The 24,651-nt window shown below is 41.9% G+C and overlaps 1 protein-coding gene across 8 annotated transcripts in view; it reads left to right on the top strand.

Annotated features, from left to right (window-relative positions):
• The window catches only part of PCGF6 (polycomb group ring finger 6), a 49,421-nt gene extending 34,877 nt beyond the window's left edge, over nt 1-14,544 (top strand). For 7 of the 8 annotated variants that reach the window (XM_056529670.1, XM_056529669.1, XM_056529673.1 and 4 more), the window contains exons 10-11: nt 1,049-1,135; nt 13,259-14,544. In XM_056529670.1, the coding sequence (XP_056385645.1) occupies nt 1,049-1,135; nt 13,259-13,315 (144 nt within the window). In that variant the 3' untranslated portion in view covers nt 13,316-14,544. Of the gene's footprint in view, nt 1-1,048; nt 1,136-7,064; nt 7,176-13,258 lie in introns of all 8 variants that reach the window. The other variant, XR_008846163.1, reaches the window with a different exon arrangement.
• The last annotated feature ends 10,107 nt before the right edge of the window (nt 14,545-24,651 follow it).

The following is a 24,651-nucleotide window of genomic DNA, read 5'->3' as shown; positions in this document are numbered from 1 at the left end:
ACGATCTGTGATTTATGAGATTAGCGATTGTTTATGGGTTAGGGGCATGTCTATGGGTCCCTAGTATAAAGGCTAGTGTATTGACCAGTCATATTCATGTTGCTCAGTAAAGAATTAGATGTAGATCAGTCAGCTACAGCATTTAGAGCAAGCTGCAGAATTATGTTAAAGGAAATCTGTCACCAGTGTAACCTGCACTAACCTGTTGGTGCAGTCAGCTAGTGCAGGTGACACTGAGGACAACGGTACTTAACTTGTCCTGTTCCGTGCCGGGGATCTCAGGTAATCTTCTCCGTTAGGCTTCTGCTCCAGGCCCCGGCTTGGGGCATAGGCGGAGCTTAGTGATGTCACCGATGCTGTTCTCTAGCAGCGGGACCCAGCAGAGAGCAGCAGTGGTTTAGGGCATGGGCGGAGCTTAGTGATGTCCCTAGAGAATAGCAGGGGTGACATCACTAAGCTCCGCCCCCATACCCCAAGCCGGGCCCAGGGCTGAAGCTTAACGGAGAAAATTACCGGAGATCCCCAGCACGAAACAGGACAAGGTAAGTACCGTTGTCATCAGTGTCCCCTGCAATACCGGTCGATACCGATAGGTTAGTGCAGGTGACACTGGTGACAGATTACCTTTTTAAGAACCATATGTAGAGCAGCAAAACCTCAGAACAAGAACCCTCTGTTTGAAGCATGATGCTAGTGTATGCATTGCAGAAGTTAGATTGTCTTTTTAGGTTTGAATATGATTTGAAGAGTTATTATTGCAAAGGCGGTGCTGTCTATTCTGCCTCCGCCAGTGATATAATCACATTTTACATTTGCAATATTTCTTTGTCTTAAAAGGATATGCAGATCCTCCACGATTCACTCTGAAATTACTATTCACAATGACTGCATGCCATTAGGAAATGTTTTAAACATGAGTTCAAGAGACTTATCTATTGTAAGAAATTCACAGGCAGTGTCTCCTGTAAGATTTAGTATGTATCAATATTCACTATCATGTTCACATCTGCCTCTGGCCATTCTGCTTTTTGGTTCTGTATTTTGACAGGTGGACATTATATGTGGAGATCACCTCTTGGAACATTACCAGACATTAAAGGAAATTATTGCTGAAATTGGGAAAAGTGCTGTTCAGGTATAGTATAATGTCTGTAACTATTTGCATCGGGTAACAAGGAATTTGATTTAAATGGGGGAAATAATGAGTTCCGTTGCACTAGATATTACCATAAACCCTCTTCTCTTAGACAAATGGTGTAGGTGCCTGGTACAGTCTGAAAGTGGGAGGTTCCTTACTCTGAAATGCAAATGTATTTTTATTTTTTTTTCGTTTTTTTCTTGGACTTTTAGAAGCTCTCTTTTTTTTTGGCCATATAATGCCATCTTATGTCTACTATTCCCACCGTGTGTCATCCGTTTGATCCAAATATATCTGCATTCATACATGAACTACAACTAGGTAATGTGACCTGTACTCATACCAGCAGTGAATTACATTAGTGTTATTTATATAAACTCCTGTACATATGCTGCAGGAGTGGGGTCTGGGTGGAGCGTCGGCCTCTTTTGCTTCCGCTGCTTCTGTATTCTGTGTGGATAGAAGCAGAGGACATGGCGCTACGATTTATTTCAATGCTGGCCAAGTAGCGCTCTTTTTATGTAGGGAAGGTGTTGCACCTGATGTAGCTGCACAGGTCACCTCAGGCCTGGCCCTGACTAAATGCAGGCACAGGACTGACCATTATTACTCCAGTATGAACACCTAGCTCTCACATTTGTCAGCTTTTTGGACCCACTGCAAATATAGCATAAGGGTTGAGGTTATTGTATTCTCACTTTAATCCTCAGGGTTTGAATGACGAATAGCACCTATGAATTCTATGAATTCTTCCTATGAATTTGTAATCACAGACCTTTTAAATAGCTTGAGAAAAAATAAGAAGATGCAGCAACAAGACTGAAAATATAAATGGTCTGCCATTGTTCCTCTGAAAGCCTTGTGAATAATGTCCGCTGCAATGACACATCTCTATGCTGCCTGCAATTCTTGTTCCTGCAGGGAGCTGCGGCGTGCGCAGTCAATTACAGCTGACTGTTTTAGTACAGACATGGTCTTTGCTGGCTCATAACTCCCATATAATTGCATTATGCAGCTAATTGTTGTTTTTACTGCATAGATTGTCATTGTCGGCTGAATCTCTCCTATTAACCATGAAAATGTTGTTTGTACAAATCTGATCAGAGGCTTTTCATCTTCATAATACTCCGGCTTTAACTGATAAAACACAAGTGTGGTATGGGGTGTGATGCAGGGCAGATGGAATTACCCTAGGGGCAGATGGCATTAACCCCTTGTATTCATGATGCCAAGGTGTTGTTTATCCTCAATACCACCCGAAGGGCAATGCACGTGGGCAATAATGATTCAGATGCCAAGTTACGGACAACGGTAGCTTTACTGAGTGACAGATGGTAAAGTCTATACAGTTCAGCCAGGTCCACAGAGGTGACCAGTGACTTCAGAGACCTTAAGGGCTTGCTGGGACTTGCAGTGGTTTTGGACAATTTAGTGCAGGCCACTTTGACTTGACAATAGATGACAGTGACTGACTTGACTTGACTGGAGACAGATTAAGCTGTGATTTTAGCTTACCTGTAGCTTGTGGCTGCAGACCTGACTTGAGGCCTCCTATGACTCCAGACACACTCTTAGACTCGACTGCACCTCAGCAAAGACTCGGGAACTAAGAGAGAAGAGACTCCTCCCAGGGCTTTTATGGGGGAGACTCTGGGGTCCTATTGGTCCCCCTTAAGTCACCTGGTCACTGATACCTCCTGGGTAACAATCACCCCAGGGGACACTGCAGGGAGACTGCCTGACAGGGCAGCAAGCGTATGGAGTAACAACTCCTGTACTGGGAAGCCACACAAGTAATAGAAAAACTTAAATATGCAATCTATAAATAAAAGCGAAATGTAAAAAAATATACAAAAAGAAAAAGAACAATCACATCAATGACACCTGTAGCCCATTTAGGACAAAAACCCATCTTGGCGTTTAGGACTCGTGTGTGTGTGTGTGTGTGTGTGTGTGTGTGTGTATAGATAGATAGATATAGAAATAGATAGATAGATATATATATATATATAGATAGATAGATAGATAATTAGGGATCGACCGACTATCGGAATGGCCGATATTATCTGCCGATAATCACGATTTTGGGCATTATCGGTATCGGCAATTACCTTGCCGATAATGCCCCCCGCACCGCCCGCACCGCGACCGCCACCCCCCCCCCCCCCGACGCACCGACCCACCGCATCGCACCCCCCACCGTAGTGCTGGGCGGTATACCGGTATGGATTTTTGCCCATACCGCTATACCGGTCAGGCCCCTCCCCCACCCTCCGAGTCAATAAAAAAATTAAACTTACCCGTAATGGGGGTGGTCCAGACCATCCATCCTTCCTTCCTGTAGTGTCCGGGGGCGTTCCGGGTGGAGGGTGAACCGGTCCGGGAGGTCCTTCTTCTTCTTCTCCGGCGGTCATCTTCTCCACTCCGGGCAGGCTCCGGCCTAGTACACTGCATAGACGCCGCTACGCCGTGACGTCAGGTGCGTCGCTGCGCACAGACGTCACTGCGCAGCGGCGTCTATGCAGCGTACTAGGCCGGAGCCTGCCCGGAGTGGAGAAGATGACCGCCGGAGAAGGACAGCCCGGACCGGTTCACTCTTCACCCGGAACGCCCCCGGACACTACAGGAAGGAAGGATGGATGGCCCGGACCACCCTGACAGGTAGGGAGAGAGAGAAGCGGCGGCGGCCTATGGCCCCGCAAAAGCCACTGCAGATCATTGATTTAAAGCGCCCGCTTTAAATCAATGATCTGCAGCGGTGTTGCAGGGGGTTAAATAGCCGATAACTTATACCGGAATATCGGTATAAGTTATCGGATATCGGCCCTAACCTGCACCGATTATCGGTATCTGCCCTAAAAAAACGATATCGGTCGATCCCTAATATATATATATATATATATATATATATATATATATATATAATATTTTTTCTTTTTTTAAATCGCATTCAGAAAGCCATACATGTAGTGTTTAATCATGGCCATAAAGGGCTTGTTTTATTAAAGCCCTCTTAATGTAGACAGTACCATTTGTGGGAACATAAGAATTATTTGATTACTTTTATTATATTTCGAGAGGAATAAAATGAAAAAGATAATTTTATTTGTTAATGACCTTTTAGAGGGATTGTGGAGTAGAATTTCTATACAGTGACCCCCCGACCTACGATGGCCCCGACCTACGATGGCCCCGACATACGATAATTTCCACATGCGATGGCCTCTCAGAGGCCATCGCATGTTGAAGGCAGCATCAACATACGATGCTTTTGTATGTCGGGGCCATCGCATAAACGGCTATGCTTCAGCTGCTGCCGGATAGCCATTTACAGTGCCTCGTGTGCTCCGGTGATGGTCCCCTACCTGTCCTCGGGGCTCCGAAACGTCATCTTCACGATCCCCTACATCGCCGGCACTCTCCATCGTCGTCATCACGTCACGCGCATGCCGTCCCGTCATCCAATAGGAGCGGCGTGCGTGCGTAGTGACGTGATGACAGAGAGCGGAGAGCGAGGATCCCGGGGAAGCAGACGTTCCGGAGGGCGACAGCCAGGGCAGCGGTGACTGGTCCGGAGCGGCGGGGACAGGCGAGTACAGCTTCCTATACTTTACTTTGCACGGATCCCTCAACAGACGATGGTTTCAACTAACGATGGTTCATTTGGAACGGATTACCATCGTATGTTGAGGGACCACTGTATTTGCAAATGACACTAAACTGGGTAAGGTGATCACCACAGAGGAGGATAACATAATATTAAAAAGGGATCTGGGAAAGTTGGAAGCTTGGGCACAGACATAGCAAATTAAATTAAATGTAAAGTTACTGTCATGGCCATAAATGTTGGCACCCCTGAAATTTTTCAACAAAATGAAGTATTTCTCATAGAAAAGGATTGCAGGAACACATGTTTTTGCTATACACATGTTTATTCCCTTTGTGTGTATTGGAGCTAAACCAAAAAAGGGAGGGAAAAAAAAGCAAATTGGACATAATGTCACACCAAACTCCAAAAATGGTCTGGACAAAATTATTGTCACCCTTTCAAAATTGTGGAAAAATAAGATTGTTTCAAGCACGTGATGCTCTTTTAAACTCAAATGGGGCAAGTAATAGTTGTGGGCAATATAAAAATTACACCTGAAAGCATTTAAAAAAGGAAAGAAGTTCACTTCTCCCTGGGCGTGGACAGAAGAGAAAAATTTATGAAAGGTGTCAACGCAGGATAGTCCTGATGGTGGATAAGCAGCCCCAAACAAGTTCCAAAGATATTCACGCTGTCCTGCAGGCTCAGGGAGCATCAGTGTCAGCGCAAACTATCCGTCAACATTTACATGAAATGAAACACTATGGCAGGAGACCCAGGAGGACCCCACTGCTGACACAGAGATATAAAAAAGCAAGACTACGTTTTGCCAAAATGAACTTAAATAAGCCAAAATCCTTCTGGGACAACGTTTTGTGGTAAAGCACATCATTCTACTGTTTACTGAAACCTACAGGCCTACAAAGGCCTTCAAAGAAAATAAAACAGTACCTACAGTAAAATATGGTAACGGTTCAATGATGTTTTGGGGTTGTTTTGCTGCCTCTGGCACTGGGTACCTTGAATGTGTACAAGGCATCATGAAATCTGAGGATTACCAATGGATTTTGGGTCGCACTGTACAGCCCAGTGTCAGAAAGCTGGGTTTGCATCCGAGATCTTGGTTCTTCCAGCAGGACAATGACCCCAAACATAGCACCCAGAAATGGATGGCAACAAAGCGCTGGAGAGTCCTGAAGTGGCAGCAATGAGTCCAGATCTAAATCCCATTGAACACCTGTGGAGAGATCTTAAAATTGCTGTTGGGAAAAGGCGCCTTCCAATAAGAGAGACCTGGAGCAGTTTGCAAAGGAAGAGTGGTCCAACAATCCGGCTGAGAGGTGTAAGAAGCTTATTGATGGCTATAGGAAGTGACTGATTTCAGTTATTTTTTCCAAAGGGTGTGCAACCAAATATTAAGTTAAGGGTGCCAATAATTTTGTCTAGCCCATTTTTGGAGTTTGGTGAGGCATTTTGCTTTTTTACCTCCCTTTTTTGGTTTAGTTCCAATACACACAAAGGGAATAAACGTGTATAGCAAAACATGTGTTACTGCAATCCTTTTCTGTGAGAAATACTTCATTTTCTTGAAAAATGTCAAGGGTGCCAACACTTACGGCCATGACTGTATGTGCCAAATAACAAGAAATTCATTAAAACTACTACAGAAAAGAGCTTCGGGTTATGGATGGACATTAAACTCTTATTTTGAGATTAGTGCCAGGCAGCAGCTGCCGATGCTAACAGTCATGGGATGTATTAAGAGAGTCAAAGAGACTCATGATAAGGACATAGGGGGAGATCTATCAAAATCTGTCCAGAGGAAAAGTTGCCCATAGCAACCAATCAGATTTCTTCTTTCATTTTTAACAAGGCCTCTGCAGAATGAAAGAAGCAATCTGATTGGTTGCTATGGGCAACTGGGCAACTTTTCCTTTGCACAGGTTTTGATAAATCTCCCCCTATATAGTTTTTCCTCTGTATAAATCAGTCTAGTCAGACCACACATGAAGTATTGTGTTGAATTTTGGGCCCCTTTATATAAGAAGTACATGGCTGAACTGGAGAGGGTGCAGAGAAGGGCGACAAAGATAACTAATTATATGGGAGGATTACAGGACCAAGACAGGTTATCAAGCTTGGGGTTATTCAGTTCATCAACACAGTAGGGTTCTAGGTTGAACTCGGTGAACTTTTTTCAACCTTTCAAACTGTTACTGTGTTGTAATTTAATAAAAGCGCACCTGTCAGCAGGAAAACAATGGTGTAAAAAAGCTACTAGATATGACTATTCGTCATGATTCTGGGGCATATAATTTTTTTATTTTTTTTTTATAGGTGCCGATCTACTGGTGTCACCTTATACTGTAATCCTGATCTTACAAAGTAGGCTACTGTAAAGTTATCTCTATAGAACAGGAAGTGTCAGCCTAATATTAGGCCTAGTAGGTGAATGAATTGCAAGATTTTAAAATAAAATATATATAAATAAATAATTAAAATATATATACTTGTCTTTGTTTGTACCCCATAATTGTAAGCGCTGCGGAATCTGTAGGTGCTATATAAATAAAATTATTATTATTATATATATATATATTTATCCCAGCATGCCCAGACAGCCTTTGGCCAAAGGTCACATTCAAGGCTGTTTATTTCAGTAAAATACAGAAAGTCCTGACAAACAGTATGGGCCATATTATCTCCGGTTTACTTCTGTCATTCATTTGTAGGTTTAGTGTTTACTAGAAATGGCTTAAAAGATGGGTGCTGTCTTCCCAACTAGCACTCTTTTTTTACTGCAGCAGGAACCAGCTTCATGCTCCATTTACTAGGGCCCTTAGCAATATTAGCATAGTACTGTTGTCCTGGCCTTATTCCCTAGCTGAATGTAAGAATGTGATGCTCATTGTGCAGTGTTCTTTAGTGGGTAACATATTTCTCACTTCACCTAATTATTGCTTGAAGATAAAACTGCAGACAAATCCTTTTTCCCTGTAAGTTTTTAATCTCTGAGTGGAGATATGTAAATTGTTCCTAGCAATAGAGCATGAAGGTCAGTAGAAATGATTATTCACATTTTTATATTTTTGCTGTTCAGTTATACTACTTAGAGAGTAGGAGAAAAGAAATGAATTAAATGTCTCTACAACCATATTGTATCTGTGGAACTGGTGGAGAAGTATTTGATAACATGCTTAAAGGGGCATTCCGCCCCTAGGCATCTTATCCCCTATCCAAAGGATAAGGGGATAAGATGTCTGATTGCGGGGACCCCGGCAATCTCGACTTGCATTGAGGGGGCGGGGCCATGAAGTCACTATACTCCGCCCCTGAATCGCCCGTCATTTATTTTAGTTTTTTATTGTGGCAGTAGGGGTTTTCTCTATGCTTGGAAAAAAAAATTCTATGAAAACACATTCATTGTTGTGTTGGCTTTTTTTTTTTTTTAAGCCTTTGATGGCATTATTTATTTTTATTTTGTTATTTGCATTTTTTTCTGGTGTTTTAAACCCCATAGAAAAGCCTATAGGAAAATGGCAGAAAAACACCATGCATGCTGCATTATTTAGGGGGGGGGAATCCCTGAACCCAACAAAGTACAAGAAAGCCTCACAAAAAAGAGACACATTGGCTTGCGCCAAATTTTTTTCCACCCCCACCTGGTTCTTAAAATAAGGGGGGTGGGGTAGCCTCAGAAAAAGGGGATGCAGTGTCAATGTGGCTAAAATTTACACCAAATTATGGCACACTATTCTGCTGCACTGTTGCTAATTCATAGAGAGGCATATGCAGAGTCATTCTGTTATCCTCTACCACCATATTTCAGTCTTCAGATGTGTTAGATTTATCCAACAACCTGCTACGCTGGCAAAGTTGAAGACTGTTTAAGGTTGCACTGTCTAAGAATTAGACAATTTCAGTAAATTTCCTCCTAGTTTTTCCTGCTTTAATTATGGGGTTTTCTTTTCTTCAGACTTTCATGTAACATTTGGCCACAGTGTTTATTCCTTTTGTAAGAGTGGTTTCCCGAAAAGTGAGAGTTTTGTAAGAGTGGGTTGCCGACATTTAAAGCAAAGCTTAAACTACACTGCACACTCACAAGAAAGGGCATATGAAAAGAAAACTGATTTGGATAATATTAACACTGGTCATTACAATGTAAATCATCCACTAGCACAGGAAACATAGGAACACAACAATAAACCCCTTAAGGACTCAGGGTTTTTCCATTTTTGCACTTTCGTTTTTTCCTCCTTACCTTTTAAAAATCATAACCCTTTCAATTTTCCACCTAAAAATCCATATTATGGCTTATTTTTTGCGTCGCCAATTCTACTTTGCAGTGACATTAGTCATTTTACCCCAAAATGCACGGCGAAACGGAAAAAAAAATCATTGTGCGACAAAATCGGAAAAAAAACGCCATTTTGTAACTTTTGGGGGCTTCCGTTTCTACGCAGTGCATATTCCGGTAAAAATGACACCTTATCATTATTCTGTAGGTCCATACGGTTAAAATGATACCCTACTTATATAGGTTTGATTTTGTCGCACTTCTGGAAAAAATCATAACTACATGCAGGAAAATTTATATGTTTAAAAATGCCATCTTCTGACCCCTATAACTTTTTTTTATTTTTCCATGTACAGGGCGGTATGAGGACTCATTTTTTGCGCCGTGATCTGAAGTTTTTATCGGTATGATTTTTGTTTTGATCAGACTTTTTGATCACTTTTTATTCATTTTTTTAATGGTATAAAAAGTGACCAAAATACGCTTTTTTTGACTTTGGAATTTTTTTGCGCATACGCCATTGACCGTGCGGTTTAATTAATGATATATTTTTATAGTTCGGACATTTACGCACGCGGCAATACCACATATGTTTTTTTTTTTTTTTTACACTGTTTTATTTTTTTTATGGGAAAAGGGGGGTGATTCAAACTTTTATTAGGAAAGGGGTTAAATGACCTTTATTAACACTTTTTTTTCTACTTTTTTTTTGCAATGTTATAGGTCCCATAGGGACCTATAACACTGCACACACTGATCTCCTATGCTGATCACTGGCGTGTATTAACATGCCTGTGATCAGCATTATCGGCACTTGACTGCTCCTGCCTGGATCTCAGGCACGGAGCAGTCATTCATCGATCGGACACCGAGGAGGCAGGTAAGGGCCCTCCCGGTGTCCAATCAGCTGTTCGGGACGCCGCGGCGGTCCCGAACAGCCCGACTGAGCAGCCGGGTCACTTTCAGTTTCACTTTAGAAGCGGCGGTCAGCTTTGACCGCCGCTTCTAAAGGGTTAATACCGCACATCGCCGCGATCGGCGATGTGTGGTATTAGCCGCGGGTCCTAGCCGTTGATGAGCGCCGGGACCGACGCGATATGATGCAGGATCGCGGCGCAATCCCGCTTCATATCGCGGGAGCCGGCGCAGGACGTAAATATACGTTAAGGGGTTAAAGGTGTGGTCTGGCATTTACTACTATTCCTACTAGGGGTACTCTGCCCCTAGACATCTTATCGACTATTTAAAGGCTGACCACAGCCGTCACGCCCCCACCCATAGACATAAATGGAGGGGGCAGGGCTTGACATCACAGCTGCCTGAACATGAATGTTCAGAACTAGGAAGTGCCAAGCTGGAGTCCCAGCGTCTGTGCTTTAGGGAGGGATTGGCTGCTACGTTTAAAGGAATTGCTGTATTGGCATCCATAAGAAAAAAAAAAAAACAGCAACAAAGTTTTCTCAAAACTGCTGACACTAATGCTTATACCAGTGAGAAACCAAAATGTTTGTTCACTATGACATATAGACATTGTGCAACTCTGTAGAAGCATCCATAAAAATATGTGGAAATAATAACGTCTGTAGATTACACTTGAGAAAGTTGTTTCTTTTGTGGTAGTCTCTATCCAAAAAATTGAAGTAGATGCAATTTAAGGAGACTGAAAAGAAAAAGCCTCTGCATGGTTCAGTCGTTACATTGCTTATACCAATTAACCCATGAGATGCAAGGGAACCGAGAAAAATTTAAGTAATGCCATGATTTTACCTTGATTAAAAATGTCACTTTGTAGCCCTAGCCTTCAAATGATTTCCCAGTAAGGTATACTAGGGGATTAAACATTAATAGGTTTTCCCAAGATTAAAAGTTATACCCATCTACGGAATTGGAGATACCACTGCAACAGACTAAATCATGAGAACCTAGGCCAAAAGTTTCTCATAGTGAATGAAAGGAAACCTCTCATTACTTTCATTCTACATAAACCAGAGTCATTGGGGGATATTTATCAAAGGATTTAGACTGTTTTTTCATGTCTAAATTTGTCGCACAGAAAGTCGCAGTCTAAATATGTGCAACTTTTTTTGATACTTTTGCTCTAGAGGATTTTTAGAACATTTTAGACGGAAATGCATTGGAAAATGCATTGGTGCTGAATTTATCAAAAGCAACTTTTCTGCGACAAGTCACATCAGCTGAAAGTACGCCGAAATGTCAGACCATGTTGGAGCAGGTTTAAATACAGTCTAAAGCATAGATCACGAAGTCTGTGTGCAGAATTTATCAAGAGCCGTGCGCCTTTTGGTAAATTGGGCGCACAATAGACCAGCCTAACCCTCTGTAGTTTGGTCTATATTGATGCGGGACATAGACAGCTTTGACAAATATCCCCCTCCGGTAAATTCTTCCCACAAGGCTTGATTGATAGATCTTGCCCAACCATAGGGATCTCTTAATAACCACTGGTAAGGCATGCGGAAGCCACCAGGGACCACCCTTATAATTTGTGGTTTAAGCAGCATAAAAGTGATGGCAAGTTCCCTTAAACCAGCTGTGTGTATGCTCAGTTGCCACTCCATTAACTTTCTATGGGACTTTCGAACATGGCCAAGCACTGAACTGAGCAATTTTCAGAAGCCCATAAAGAATTAATGGAGCACTGACTGTGTATGTGCACTGATGCTTCATTCATTTAGGGGAAAATTGACCTCCATTCTTAGGATTGTGCAGGAGGGGAATCTCAGCAGTCAGATCCCCACCAATCAGCTAGGTATCATGATCGGCGATGTCAGGTTTTAACTGGGAATCCTGGTTGCTGATAGCAAGCAGGTTGCATCGGGTATGAAGTGCGCTCAGCTCCTGAGCACCCTTCACATGTTGGGAGTGGGCACAGTATGTACAACCTGTGTCCTTAAGGAGTCTAAACTGTGGGCAGTTCCGTAGTCAGTGAGTTGTCTGCTGTTATAGTGGCCTACGGATTTTCCATAAGTCCCATAGACTTTCAGATCCACAGATCAAATATTTTAGCACCAGACAACTTGCATGCTACCATGTTGCCGGCAGTTTTAAACATATATCCTGCCACCACAATGTCAGTGGAGTTGCTTTTTAATAACTTTATAGGCACTAAATAGTTTAAATGGGTTTGCCCACATATTATTCACATAATGGGTGATAAAAGTGGGATCTATGTAGATCTGACTGCTGGTATTCCCACCAGTGACAAAAATGGTAGTCCTGTGCCCTCCCATGGAAACAGGAGCTGCAGTCAGGCATGCACACTACCACTTCATTCAGTCCGTAGGTCTGACATAGATAGCTAAGTACAGCTCTCTGTTATCTCCATCAGTTCCAGAAACTATGCAGGAAAGATACTGTGTGAGCTTGACCACTGCACCATTTGACCCACTAGGTGTCCCCATACCATCCAGAACATAATCCTGTCCAGTTGTAGCATCATATTTGTCCCAGCTGAAGCACAGGCAAAGACAAAGTCCATTAAGTGAGGGCGTAACTAGCACTCATCTGTGCCCACTCCTGTCCTATCAGACTGCAGCATGAAAACAGAGAGGAAGGGGTTACAGTGCAGCCTGTGGTGATTGGATGAAGGGACCCAGCACATTACAGAAGACTCAGGGAGAAGGTGAATGCATGGTTGAGTGTGAGTGGGCTTAGTGCTTGCCTTGGACACTCCCCTTCCTGAACAGTGGATGTCACACATGAATGAGCAGCAGAACAGCGACTTGTGAGCCAAATACAGAAGCTAGACACACAAAAAGACATGTAAGGCATCTGCATGACCTAGTGAGTAACATAGAAGCATTATTTTTTCTGTGATATGACAGGGTTTTTTTTTTCCCCAGAAATCTTGGACTGTCTGGGGAGGCAGTATATCAGCTGGTAGACAAGCCTGGAGGCCAGTGAGCTGTAAACACAGGTGCCCAGGGAGAGCATAGGAGGAGTTGGCTTTGTTTGGCAATTGTTAATATGTTCTTGTCTTTTTGTCTTTTTTTATAAATTTGGCCTTTACTTTTCTATGCCGGCTGATAAGAATAGCCAAACAAATCTCATACATGTATAAAATGTTGAGCTAATGTGTAATGGGAAATAGCCCTGCAGCATATGACCATGTTCTGTTCTCTTTGTAGGTTTTCCTTGCCCATGTGTTTCTGGGTATTCAGTTTTCTGGCTGCATTATTTTTGTTTAATCATGTTTTGCATTATTTATTTTCAGGATGGGTTACTCGTCCTTCACTTTGGCCTTGTCCTGTCTCCATTATCGGTGACATGAGCTGATTCCTTATAAAGGAAGTATTTAACAAAGGCACAGACTCAACACTTCTTGAAGACTGCACTGTGAATAGAGATGTTTTTTCTTTTTTTGCATTGTGAAGATTTAGGACAAGCTCTGCGGCAGTGATATTAGAGATTTTTCGGCCTTGAGTTTTACAAGCATCACCTTTCTAATGGTTTGATGCTCATCAGACAAGTCCATATCAAATATCTTTCCTGTTGCAATGAACTTAGTATCTGCCTAGACATAATTCAGACATCCGCAATATGTGGGTCTCCAGCTGTTGTAGAAACAAACTCCTGTCAGACCATGCTGGGAGTTGTAGTTGACCAGCAGCCAGGGTACCATTGATTTGCACTGCTGTAAAAAAGTATACCAAAAAATTATACTGCACAGTATATAATTTTCCTTACCATTATCCATGCATAAATTTAGCAGGTACACTGTACATTGTGTAAATTGCACTGTGAGGCTTTACACTATTATAAAACGGACACATTTTTACACCAATATTGTGGCCACAAGTCTAAGCCTGACCATGGATCCGATGACCCAAAACCGACAGCTGTCTGACCAGTGATCAGTCTGGGACCTGCAGCCATATTCCACTAGTGTGAACCAAGTCTTTGTACTAATTGTATGTGAATGCAGGGCATCTTGGTGCCAGGGCTGTGCAGCTATAACACACTGAGAGCCTTCTGCTCTTTTAGCTATGAGTGCACATTTAATAATATTATAAAGGGGAGATGTTTCAAACTGCTAATTCGCTGACTGTTCTATGCAGAATGTATGCACAGGGCGAGCACTGCAGGACATACGTTAAGTGGAACTTTAGCCTATAGCTGCAAGGCAGTGATGTCAAACGGGAGGCTTGTTCTTTTGGTTACTGCAGTACAGACCAGTTACCTATAGTAGTAGATTCTACTTGTGGTATTATGGATTTATAGTGTAGAGAGCACATTAAAAGCTTGTATTTGGAGGACCAGATGTGAATGACCTACAGATGTTTTTCACCATTTATAAAAATTTGCCTGAAGTTTACTTTTCATATTAATGTAATTTTCTGCAACAAACTTATGTAAGCAGGAAATCATTCACTTACAGCTTTAACTGTAGAACTTGGATTTCTGTAAATATACAACACATTTGTAACAGATTTATGGTGTTGGGAAGAGAATATATTTTCCCTGTAACTGTATATACTTGGAATAAAAAACAGTTTCCGCATATGACACCCTTGTGATTTGTTGCATGTTCAACAAGAATAGTGTGATACAAGATGTGGGATTTCATAACCTGGTAAAGTCATCCCAGCACATAGCTGCACTTAAAGTGTACCTGTCACTTTTCTAAACTAACTCAGGCTACTTTCCCTAACACTCCGCACACCCTAACAAAAATTCAGAGCTTTAAAAATCTCTGTATCATACCTTTTCTTCTTGCTCATATAGTGAAATCTCCCAGTAGAAGATAGCAAGCATTTCCCAGCAGGCATGACATTACTGAAGCCTGCTGGGGGACCACTTCTGCCCTCACATGGTTACAGTGCTGTGATGAATAGAAGACCTCAAGCTCTGTGCAGCAGCTTTGTCTGTGCATTTTTCAGTGAGGTTCTGTTCAGCTTTTAGTCTGTGCAGCTTTTACTGAGGCTCTTTGCAGCTCTCAGTGAGGCTCTGTGCAGCTGTCAATCAAGCTCAGTGCAGAGAAACACTTCCTGAGTTTGGTCTCCTACCATTACAAGCAGGAGACCAAAATCTGATATTTTGACCAGACAGAATGTCTTCTGGCCAAGAAGGGAGACCTCTGGTGGCCAGAAGTATACAGCGGGAAAAAATAACATTAAAACATTTTTTTTTTTTTTATGGAAGCCAAGTACAAAAGTTATCAAATATCAAAAATCATGTTTAATGACAGTGCCCATTTAAGCAAGTGGGGGCAACACATTCACAAAACTATTAAAACCCTGGACACACAGTGATTTAATCCCTTGAAGATGCAGATTTTTTTTTTTTTTCATTTTTGCTTCTTAATTTTCCCTTACCTTTTAATAACCATAACTCCTTCAAATTTCTTCCTTCGGGCCATGTGAGGTCTTGTTTTGTGCAAGACCAATTGCACTCTGTAATGGCATCTCGTTTAAACACAAAAGGTATGCGGAAGCCAAAAAATTGTTCAATTTCATTAAATTTTGCCTTAAATTTTTCTATACAATGTGCTTTATGGTTAAATTACATGTTATCTTTATTCTGTAGAGCCATATGATTACAACGATACCCAATATATATAGGTTTTGCTTATTTTACTATAGTTAAATGAGTATGCTTTAAATTGTCCTGATCTGATCTCTGATCTGATCTCTTTATTATAATTTATTTTGTATGGAAGGGGGGGGGGGGAATTTAAACTTTTATTAAGTGAGGGGCTTATTCACATTTAATAGCAAATTTTCGAGTGCAAACTCTGTTTAAAATAAAGAACAGCACTTATTTTATACCTGAAATCGGTGAGTGCAGCCCATTCATTATTCTTTGAAAAGTGACTGTTTAATGCTATGCCTGCTGGGGCTGCCTATAGACTTAAAGTGCCTATCTGAGGACATGGAGGAGGATAAGGGACCACGTGATTGTGTTGCAGAGATCCCGATCAGCACCCCTAAAAGACTAGCAACACTATTTTAATACTTAGATGCTACAATTGTCTTTGATCACAGGATCTGAAATGTTAATGCTGGACATCAAGATGTACAGCAATAGCGGTGAGTCGTGGCTATCACCAGGTATGCAGCGCGCTGGGTGCTTTTCGTACACTTGGACAGCGACTAGGCATATTTGTACACCCTGTGTCGTAATGGCGTTAAAAGGGTTGTCCAACCCATTCTCTTATACCCTCTTAGGGAATCATGAGTTAAATGGGGTGGGGCAGTTTATTGGTTAGAAGTAGTGGCGCTCACTCTGCAGAACCTGTTCTGTATTACATAGACAACATGTTGATCTTTATGTGAGAGGCCACTGTGTAATACATAATTTCCTCTGTGGTGGCGCTGCTGGAAAGTTGAACACTTACTGCTCCTAGATTACAGCTGATGGCCAGAGCCCTCAGCACGACAATACATTGGGCATCTTGTATCCATAACATAGACACAGACAATGCAGTTATTTCCAATGAAATCAACATTTTGGGAGGGCTGACTGCTGGGGCCCCTGCGAACTTGACAATGGACTCCTATGTCTCATTGGAATGGAGCAGTGATCATGCCACAAATAAAATTGAATGTCTTAACACTATAAAGCTAAACAATGCTTGTAAAAGTAGGTGATATTTTTATTTTTATTCTATAAATTTTAGGAGGGAAATCACGCAGGTGCACGGCATGGTGGCGTTATCAGAGCTCTATCTTGGGACGAGCCATACAGCTACAGTAAATGGACAAAAGTATTGGGATATCTGCATATTCCTCCTACTGGTCCCATTCTAAAACCATTTACATTTTTCAAAATCCACCTTTTTAGCGGCAGCTCCTAGTACAGTACAATGCTGGCATTCAGTGAGCTCTTTAGAATAGCACATTCCTGTACAGAGGTTTGTAAAGACAGACTGGATTCGGTAGGAGCTTGATTTTAGACACCTGTGGTGTTGGTCTACTCCTGACTAAAATGTTTTGCAATATGTAAGTTTATAGAGCCCATCTCCTGCAATTGGGTAGGGAAGTGCACAACCTAGGGTCTTGGCATTGGGACCCCAACCAATCAAAACTTTTGACATGTCTGTGTGACGTCCAAATGTTTAAACATAATACGTCAAGCATACACTGTATGAATTAGAATTTACTCCAGCAAAAATATATTGCAATAGCTACGTTTTGACCCTTCAAGCTCTTGACAAAGACTCACATGTAAAGGGTCGAAACATTGCTATTGTACTATATTTTTACTGGAGTAAACTCTAAGATATAAGTGGATGCTGTAGGTATTCTTTTCAAACATTTGGAAGGCTGCTGGGCTTTTGTCCACCTAGTCAGTTCATGTATCTAACATGGCTAAGTGAAGTGGTGTAGTCTCATTGGAAGGACAGTGAAACATGAAATCCATGCCTCTGAACATTATCCAAACATTTGTGCAAGAAAAGATATAATAATTGTTTGCACTATTTTCATTAGGAACTTTGTGGTGTGCCATGGTTTCTTTTTTTTTTTTTTTTTTTTTTTTTTTTTTTTTACTGTTGCTGTGTTTGAAGGGTTCCATCTAGCACATACTCCTTTTACAACCTAGTGTGTGGTACTATGGTTCTACTACTAGTGGGATTGACATTGTGACATCGGAAGTTTCAATCAGTAGGGGTTTGGAAGCTTAGTGCAGTGTCTGTATGGATTTATAGAAAGTCTCACAATTTTCTATAGATCTGTTTATCAATTGTGCCAATCTTTAAAGAGCTGAACAGTGTTGAGTTGAAACAAAAGGCCACAGCACTACAGCTCATTTGGTATGCCAAACGACCCAAAATACCCCCAGATAGGGGAAGGGTAAATGTTCAATATCAAAGCAACACTAACTGTCCCAAAGGGCCGCCAACAACCCCTTTTATAATCCCCCCTGGTAAACTTAACTTTTATTATTTATTATAGAAAATAAAGATGCTAATTGTCTGCAAAATTGAAACACGTGAATATTTATTAAAAACACTGTAAAGGCTTGTTCACTTAGCCTGTGCTCTGGTAAAGGTAGCTACATCAGTCAGTTTGTTGAAATGACAGGAGTTCAGTGAAGAAAAGAAAATGGTGCTTGTCCTACCAGTCGCTAGGGCCGTAGTAACTCCCCCCTCAATGTGATTGACAGTCCGCGTCATCACTCTGCTCCCTAAGCAGACGGAGCAGAGTGGTGACGCTGGCCAACAATCACGCTGAGCAGGTGTCACTGCGGCAGGACCGGGTAAGTATAGCTCCCCCCAGGAGACTACTTACTTGGCAGCCAGGGAAGACTTTATAACTTCATATTCTCACCATCCCTGGAGGCAATAATGTCCCCGGGGATGTGAGGATAACCTTTTTACCATATATAATGTGTTGCCAAGTTATATATGGTAAATCTGCCAAGAAATAAATCTCTTTCGTGGACATTTATCATTGTTGCTTAGGTAAGAGAGTTATGTAGTCATCTTTTTTCTTGCTTTGGTTTTGCTTATGTATGACATATTTAAATCTGGCTCACATAAGCAAAAAACAATAAATCACTTTTGAATACCACTTTGTAACCCCACCAAGTCGCAGCTGTAAAAAAATGTGCTGTATATATATATATATATATATATATATATATATATATATATATATATATATATATATATATAATATATATAAGTGTGTGTGTGTGTGTGTGTGTTTATTAAATTTTTTTTACCACTTTTTTCCCATTAAATGAACTAACCCATTTTTTGATAGTTTTTTTTTTTTTTTTTTTTTCTCATTTCAGATCCGTGTATTCTGTGGATTACTTCGGATTTGGTGTACGATGACCAGTGGTTTTTTGCTTAATATTAATAAAATGGTTAAGATTTTGTAGAGTTTTTTTTGTTTTGTTTTTTTTTTAAAAGGTTTACTTATTTATTTATTATTTTTTTTCAAACGTGGTGTTTTTTTAATTTTTTTATTTACTTTACAGGCTTAGTAGTTGAAGCTGTCTATTAGATGGAGTTCATTACTAAGCTAGGACTTTGTGTTAACTCCAATTACAGCTAGCACTAACCCCCAATTATTACCCCAGTTCCCACCACCACAGGGGTGCTGGGAAGAGCCAGTACCAACAGGAATGGAGTGTCAAAAATGGCACTCCTTGGCCTAGGCGGTAACAGACTGGAGTTATTTAGGCCGGGGCGGGCCAGTAACAATGGTCCTCGCCCACCCTGGTAATGTCAGGCTGTTGCTGCCTGGTTGGTATCTGGCTGCTGAGAATTAAAATATGGGGAACCCCACATTTTTTTTTTTTTTTTCCATGAAAAATTTAATAAATAAACGCATAGGGTTCCCCTTATTTTTATTCTCAGCCAGAGACCAACTAAGCAGCAACAGCCTGACATTACCTGGGTGGGCGAGGACCATTGTTACTGGCAGTCCCCAGCCTAAATAACACCAGCATGTTACCGCCTAGACCCCGGAGCGCCATTTTTTGACGCTCCGGGCCTGTTGGTACCGGCACCCCTGTGGTGGGGGGTAATTGGGGGTTAGCGCTAGCTGTTTTTCGTGCTAATGCTAAGCCCCAGATTTGTAATGGATTCCATCTATAAGACAGCTTCCACTACTATGCCTGAAAAAAACACATTTAAAAACTTTTATTCCAAAAAACACTCCCCCACAAGCCCTCGTTAATCATTTTTTTAATATTAAACAAAAAATAAATAAAACGCTGGTCATCGACATAATCCACCGAATCTGTAGAAGTTCTCTGCATACACTGATCTGAAATGATAAAAAACAAAAGCACATAAATTGGTTAGTACATTTATGGCACCCTCCCTTAGGGAAAACATCCATAAACCAACATTTTCAAACAGGGATCCTCCAGCTGTTTCTACACTACAACCCCATAATTTGTAATTTAGCAACAGCGAACCTCCAGATTAGCAACAGCTGGAGTCTCGCTGTTCCTAAATTACAACTCCCGTGATGTGAGTTGTCGTTAAGCAATAGCTAGAGGCACCTCGTTCCTAAACTGCAACTCCCGTGATGGGAGTTGTAGTTTAGAAACAGCTGGAGGCATCCTATTCCTAAACCACAACTCCCATGAAGGGAGTATTAAGTTAGCAAAAGCTGGAGGCACCCCAATCCCAAACTATAACTCCTGTGATGGGAGTCATAGTTTAGCAACAGCTGGAGGCACCAGCCAACCGCTAGCTTTTGCAAGACTACAACTTCCAGCATGCACTTACACTTAGGACATGCTGGGAGTTGTAGTTGTAGCAGCGAGCCTGGCTCGGTGGTAGATGCCGACCGACTCCACAGAATATGAAACTACACTGTGTCATTTCATATGACTGTGATTGGCCGAGACTGACCAGCCAATCGCAGCTCAGACCAGGAAATCTGAAATTACAGTGTAGATTCATATTCCGTGGAGCCAGCCGGCCGGCCTACATCTACCAGCGGCCCGCTCGCTGCTGCAACTACATCTTCCAGCATGTCCTCACTGAAAGGGCATGCTGGGAGTTGTAGTCCTGTAGCAGCTAGCAGCAGGGTGGGAGATGTGCAGCGGGGGGTGGGGGGGGGGCTGTGGGGGCAGAGAGGTGACCCAAAAGAGGGAGGGGGTGGGGTAGCGGGGATGGAATAAAATGGGCGATGCCAGCCCGGACTCCTTTTTGTACAGCTATGATTTCATATTTAATCCCGCTCTCCAAAGCTAGTTTTATAAGCCATGGCTTACATTTAAGCTGCTTTGGAGGCGGTTGAGACTTTTTGTGCAATTTTCGCACTTGATAAATCCCTGACCACTGCAAAGTGAAAACTGAAATTTGCTTTGGTAAGTTCTTTTGTTGCTTTTTGCTTACAGCCAAAAGTCACACAAAAATTTGCTTAGGCGCACGTGCGACTTTTGTAAGCAAAAAAAACTGCTCTAAATCCCTTGATGAATCTCCCCCTTTATTCTTTATAATAAAAAAAAGAAACTGACTCAATTTTTGTTCAAACAGAAAAATGCACTTAAGATTCTGTTTAGGTGTGGGTAGGACCTTCAGAGGGACAGACAATTCAAATTTTATTGAACAAACCTCCTAATGATAACAGTATTTTTTGGGACACTGTGTTCTGTAAACGACCCTGAAGAAGCTCCTGTCCTCTACATAGACAGTGATTTACAGCTTCCGGCAACTCTTTTTTACGTTCATATTTAAGGACTTGCTTTATTTGTATTAGTTATCTACTTATTTTTCATTAGTTCTCAGACCCCCCGGCGATCTCCTGAATGGGGCCCCGTCAGTCTGCCCCCCCCCCCCCCCCGCAGGAAGCCGTTGCCGACACACCCCCTCCATGTACCTCTATGGGATACAGAGGAGGCATGACGGCCGGCGCTCCATGCGGTGGTCAGCACGCCCCCTTCCAGCAGACTTCCGGGGCCCCATTCAGGAGATTGTGGGGGGGTCCCAGCACTCTGACCCCCTGCAATCTAAAAACTTATCTCCTATACATTGGATAGGGGATATACTATTTTTCACTACAGAACTCCTTTAACTCTCCCTCTAATCTAACTACATATTATCTTCTTCTCCACTATGGTTATTTTTATCCAATTACTCGATTAACCCCTTAAGGACTGACCCATTTTTCACCTCTATGACCAGGCTCTTTTTTTAATTTTTTTTTATTTGACATGTATCTCAAATATTAAATGGTAATAACTTTAGAACGCTTTTTCTGAGCAGAGCGATTCTGAGAGTTTTTTTCGTGACATATTGTACTTTATATAACTGGTGCATTTTTGTTGACACATGAAGCATTTTTTGTGAAAAACTTAAAAATATTGTGAAAAACTGAAATTTCTGGCGTTTTTTTATTACATTTTTTTATGGTGTACACTGTGCGGTAAAAGTGATGTTATATTTATTCTGTGGGTCAGTACGATTATGGGTTTCTATGTTCTTTTTCCTTTTTCTGCCATTCATTTTCCAACAGCCGTAACTTTATTTTTCATCCGACGCCATTGAGTAAGGGCTTATTTTTTGTGGGATGAGCTTTACTTTTCATTGGTATCATTTTTGTTCTACGTGCTACCTTTTGATCTTTTTTTTATTCCGCTATTTGTACCAAAATTGGCGAATTTAGCGCTTTTTTTTAATGTTTTTTTTTTTTTTGCGGCGTTCACCGTGCGGGATAATTTACATTATCATTTTATAGTACACATCATCACGGACGTGGCAATACCTATTATTATGTATATAATAGTTTTTGATCTTTTTTGGTGATAATACAGGGCTTTTATTGGGAAAGGGGCATTTTTTTTTTTTTTTTTTTTACACTTCATACTTTTATTGAAGAATTTTTTTTTATGTTTTACACTTTTTACAGGTTATACTATGCTGCAATACATTTGTACTGCAGCACAGTATGACCTGATGAGCTGCACACACTACAGCCTGTGCGATCCAGCCTCTGGCTGGATCTCACAGGCTTCCGTAGCAGGCATACAGGAGGTCATGATCTGACCTCCTGCTGCCATAGCAACCAACAGCGACCTGCGATTGCATCGCGGCACCGCCGTTGGAGAACAGGGGGAAGAGTGCTCCCCCTGTCAACACCATAGATGCCGTGATCAGGATTGATCACGGCATCTATGTGGTTAATGCTGCCGGGACCGGCGCGATCGGGGCTCCGGCAGTTGCGGGGGGACGCCGGCTGTGATTGACAGCCGGGTCCCATCGCCGATCTCCTGCGCTGCCCACGGCAGTGCCGGAGATCGCTATGACGTATGCATACGTCCAATTGCGCGAACGTGTCGGATGATTGGACGTATGCATAAGTCCTATAGCGGGAAGGGGTTAATCAAAACAATAATAGGCCAACTAATTGATTATGAAAATAGTGTACAGTTAGCTTGCATTTCAGAGCATGCGCTGTACTGCTTCAGATTTGTTCCAGATTTAGCCACTTATTTTGTACCTGGCATGGGAACGTCTGATGGATTCTTACATAAATTGCACTAATCTGAAAGCAGGGCCTGTAGTTCAGTAACTGAGAATTTTATTTCCCAACAGGACAGTGATAATATATTGCAATTGCTAGCTAAGCTAATAACAGAACAGTCCTGGAATCAAACTGTGTTATTACACCACTTAAGGGTGGTTTTACAGATCCCAGAGCTGCATTGCTAATTCCATTGTATATTATTGGAAACAGTTGACAAGCTTGTAAGCAAACATCTGTAAATGCATAAATAAGCTTCTGTAATGCAAAGTACAGTTGTTGATATGTAAAAAAAAAAAGTGGAAATGGATGCAACTTGCCATAGAGGACCACAGTAGAGATGAGCAAATCTACAGTAAGATTCACCAAACCTGAATCTAATGAATCAGCTATGAATTAATTTAGTCTTGTAGAGGTCATTCTTACATAAGTGTTCGATATTCCCCTGAGAAGTCAGGAATGACACAGTACCTAGTCTCCTACTAGACTTCTCCTGGGAATTGGAACACTTGGAAAGAGAAAGCCCTGCCAGTGTTACATCGCATTGGATTTATAATAGGCACATGCCTCATGATACATCCGCGTCTGAGGCTGTGTGTGCAGAATCTATGCCTGCTTGGAGCTGGTGTCCATTTCAACTACAATGTAGTTTCAATGTAAATTCTGCACATGGAGCTGTTAAAGGAGTGGTCTTTTGATTAGTATCTTCAGTCCTTTCCAAACTCTAACTACCCTTCCTCCGTTCCCCCGTAGTGCCGCTACAGCTGTTCGGTCATCAGGTCTTCTTCCTTCTTCCATGTGCACGAATCGTCAGACTGCGCTCAGCCTATTACCGGTCGAGGCGGACATCGCTGCCGCCAGTGATAGGCTGAGCGCAGTGTGATGATTCGTGCACATGGACGAAGACCGGAGGACCGAACAGCTATAGCGGCACACCGGGGGGTGGGGGTGTGGGACGGACGGAGGAAGGTGAGTTTGTTAGTTTTCTTTCTTTTTACAGTCTGGGCACAATGAACTGAAGATACTTTCCAAAGACTACTCCTTTTAAGTCCCCACTGTACCAAGCCACATTCACTTGGCGAGTGTGATGTAGATCGGCCAAAAGTCACAAAATCGTGCACAAAATAATTGATTCTGCAGGTTTGACCCTGTGTTCAATAATTTAATTATATTGATATCTACAGTATGAAATCTGCAGCACATCCTGTATGTGTGACTGTGTCCTTCAGGATAAAAAAAAAAAGAGAGACTTTAAAAGTTTAAAATGTTCCATTATAATATACATAAAAGCAATTTTCCTTACTGTATGCTATGGGGCTATGTGGTACAATAGAGCGGGTTGCTAGGGCTACAGAATGCCCATGCACACTACAAGCTTTCACCCAGAGAAATTCCGAGCAGAGATTCCATGGCCAGCCGACGCTATGACTGAAGATGAAGTGAAGATGCGCTGACCACATTGACAGCAATGCAGTTGAGGGAGGTATTCTGCCGAAAGAATGACCTTGTTCATTCTTTTGGCAGAGTCCGGAATTTGAATTTCTCCACCCGAAATTTCTCCACTCACAAATTCTGTAGTGTGCATGGGCCCTAAAAGTAGAAGAAAAAACCATGACTCGCTTGCACATGCATGTTAGCAGGTAGAGACGTGGGGTGCGGCAGATTTATCAAA

This window comes from Hyla sarda, chromosome 7 (genome assembly GCF_029499605.1).
Source record: "Hyla sarda isolate aHylSar1 chromosome 7, aHylSar1.hap1, whole genome shotgun sequence".
In the NCBI taxonomy this organism is placed as follows: Eukaryota; Metazoa; Chordata; class Amphibia; order Anura; family Hylidae; genus Hyla; species Hyla sarda.
This window is presented reverse-complemented; position numbering and strand designations above follow the sequence as displayed.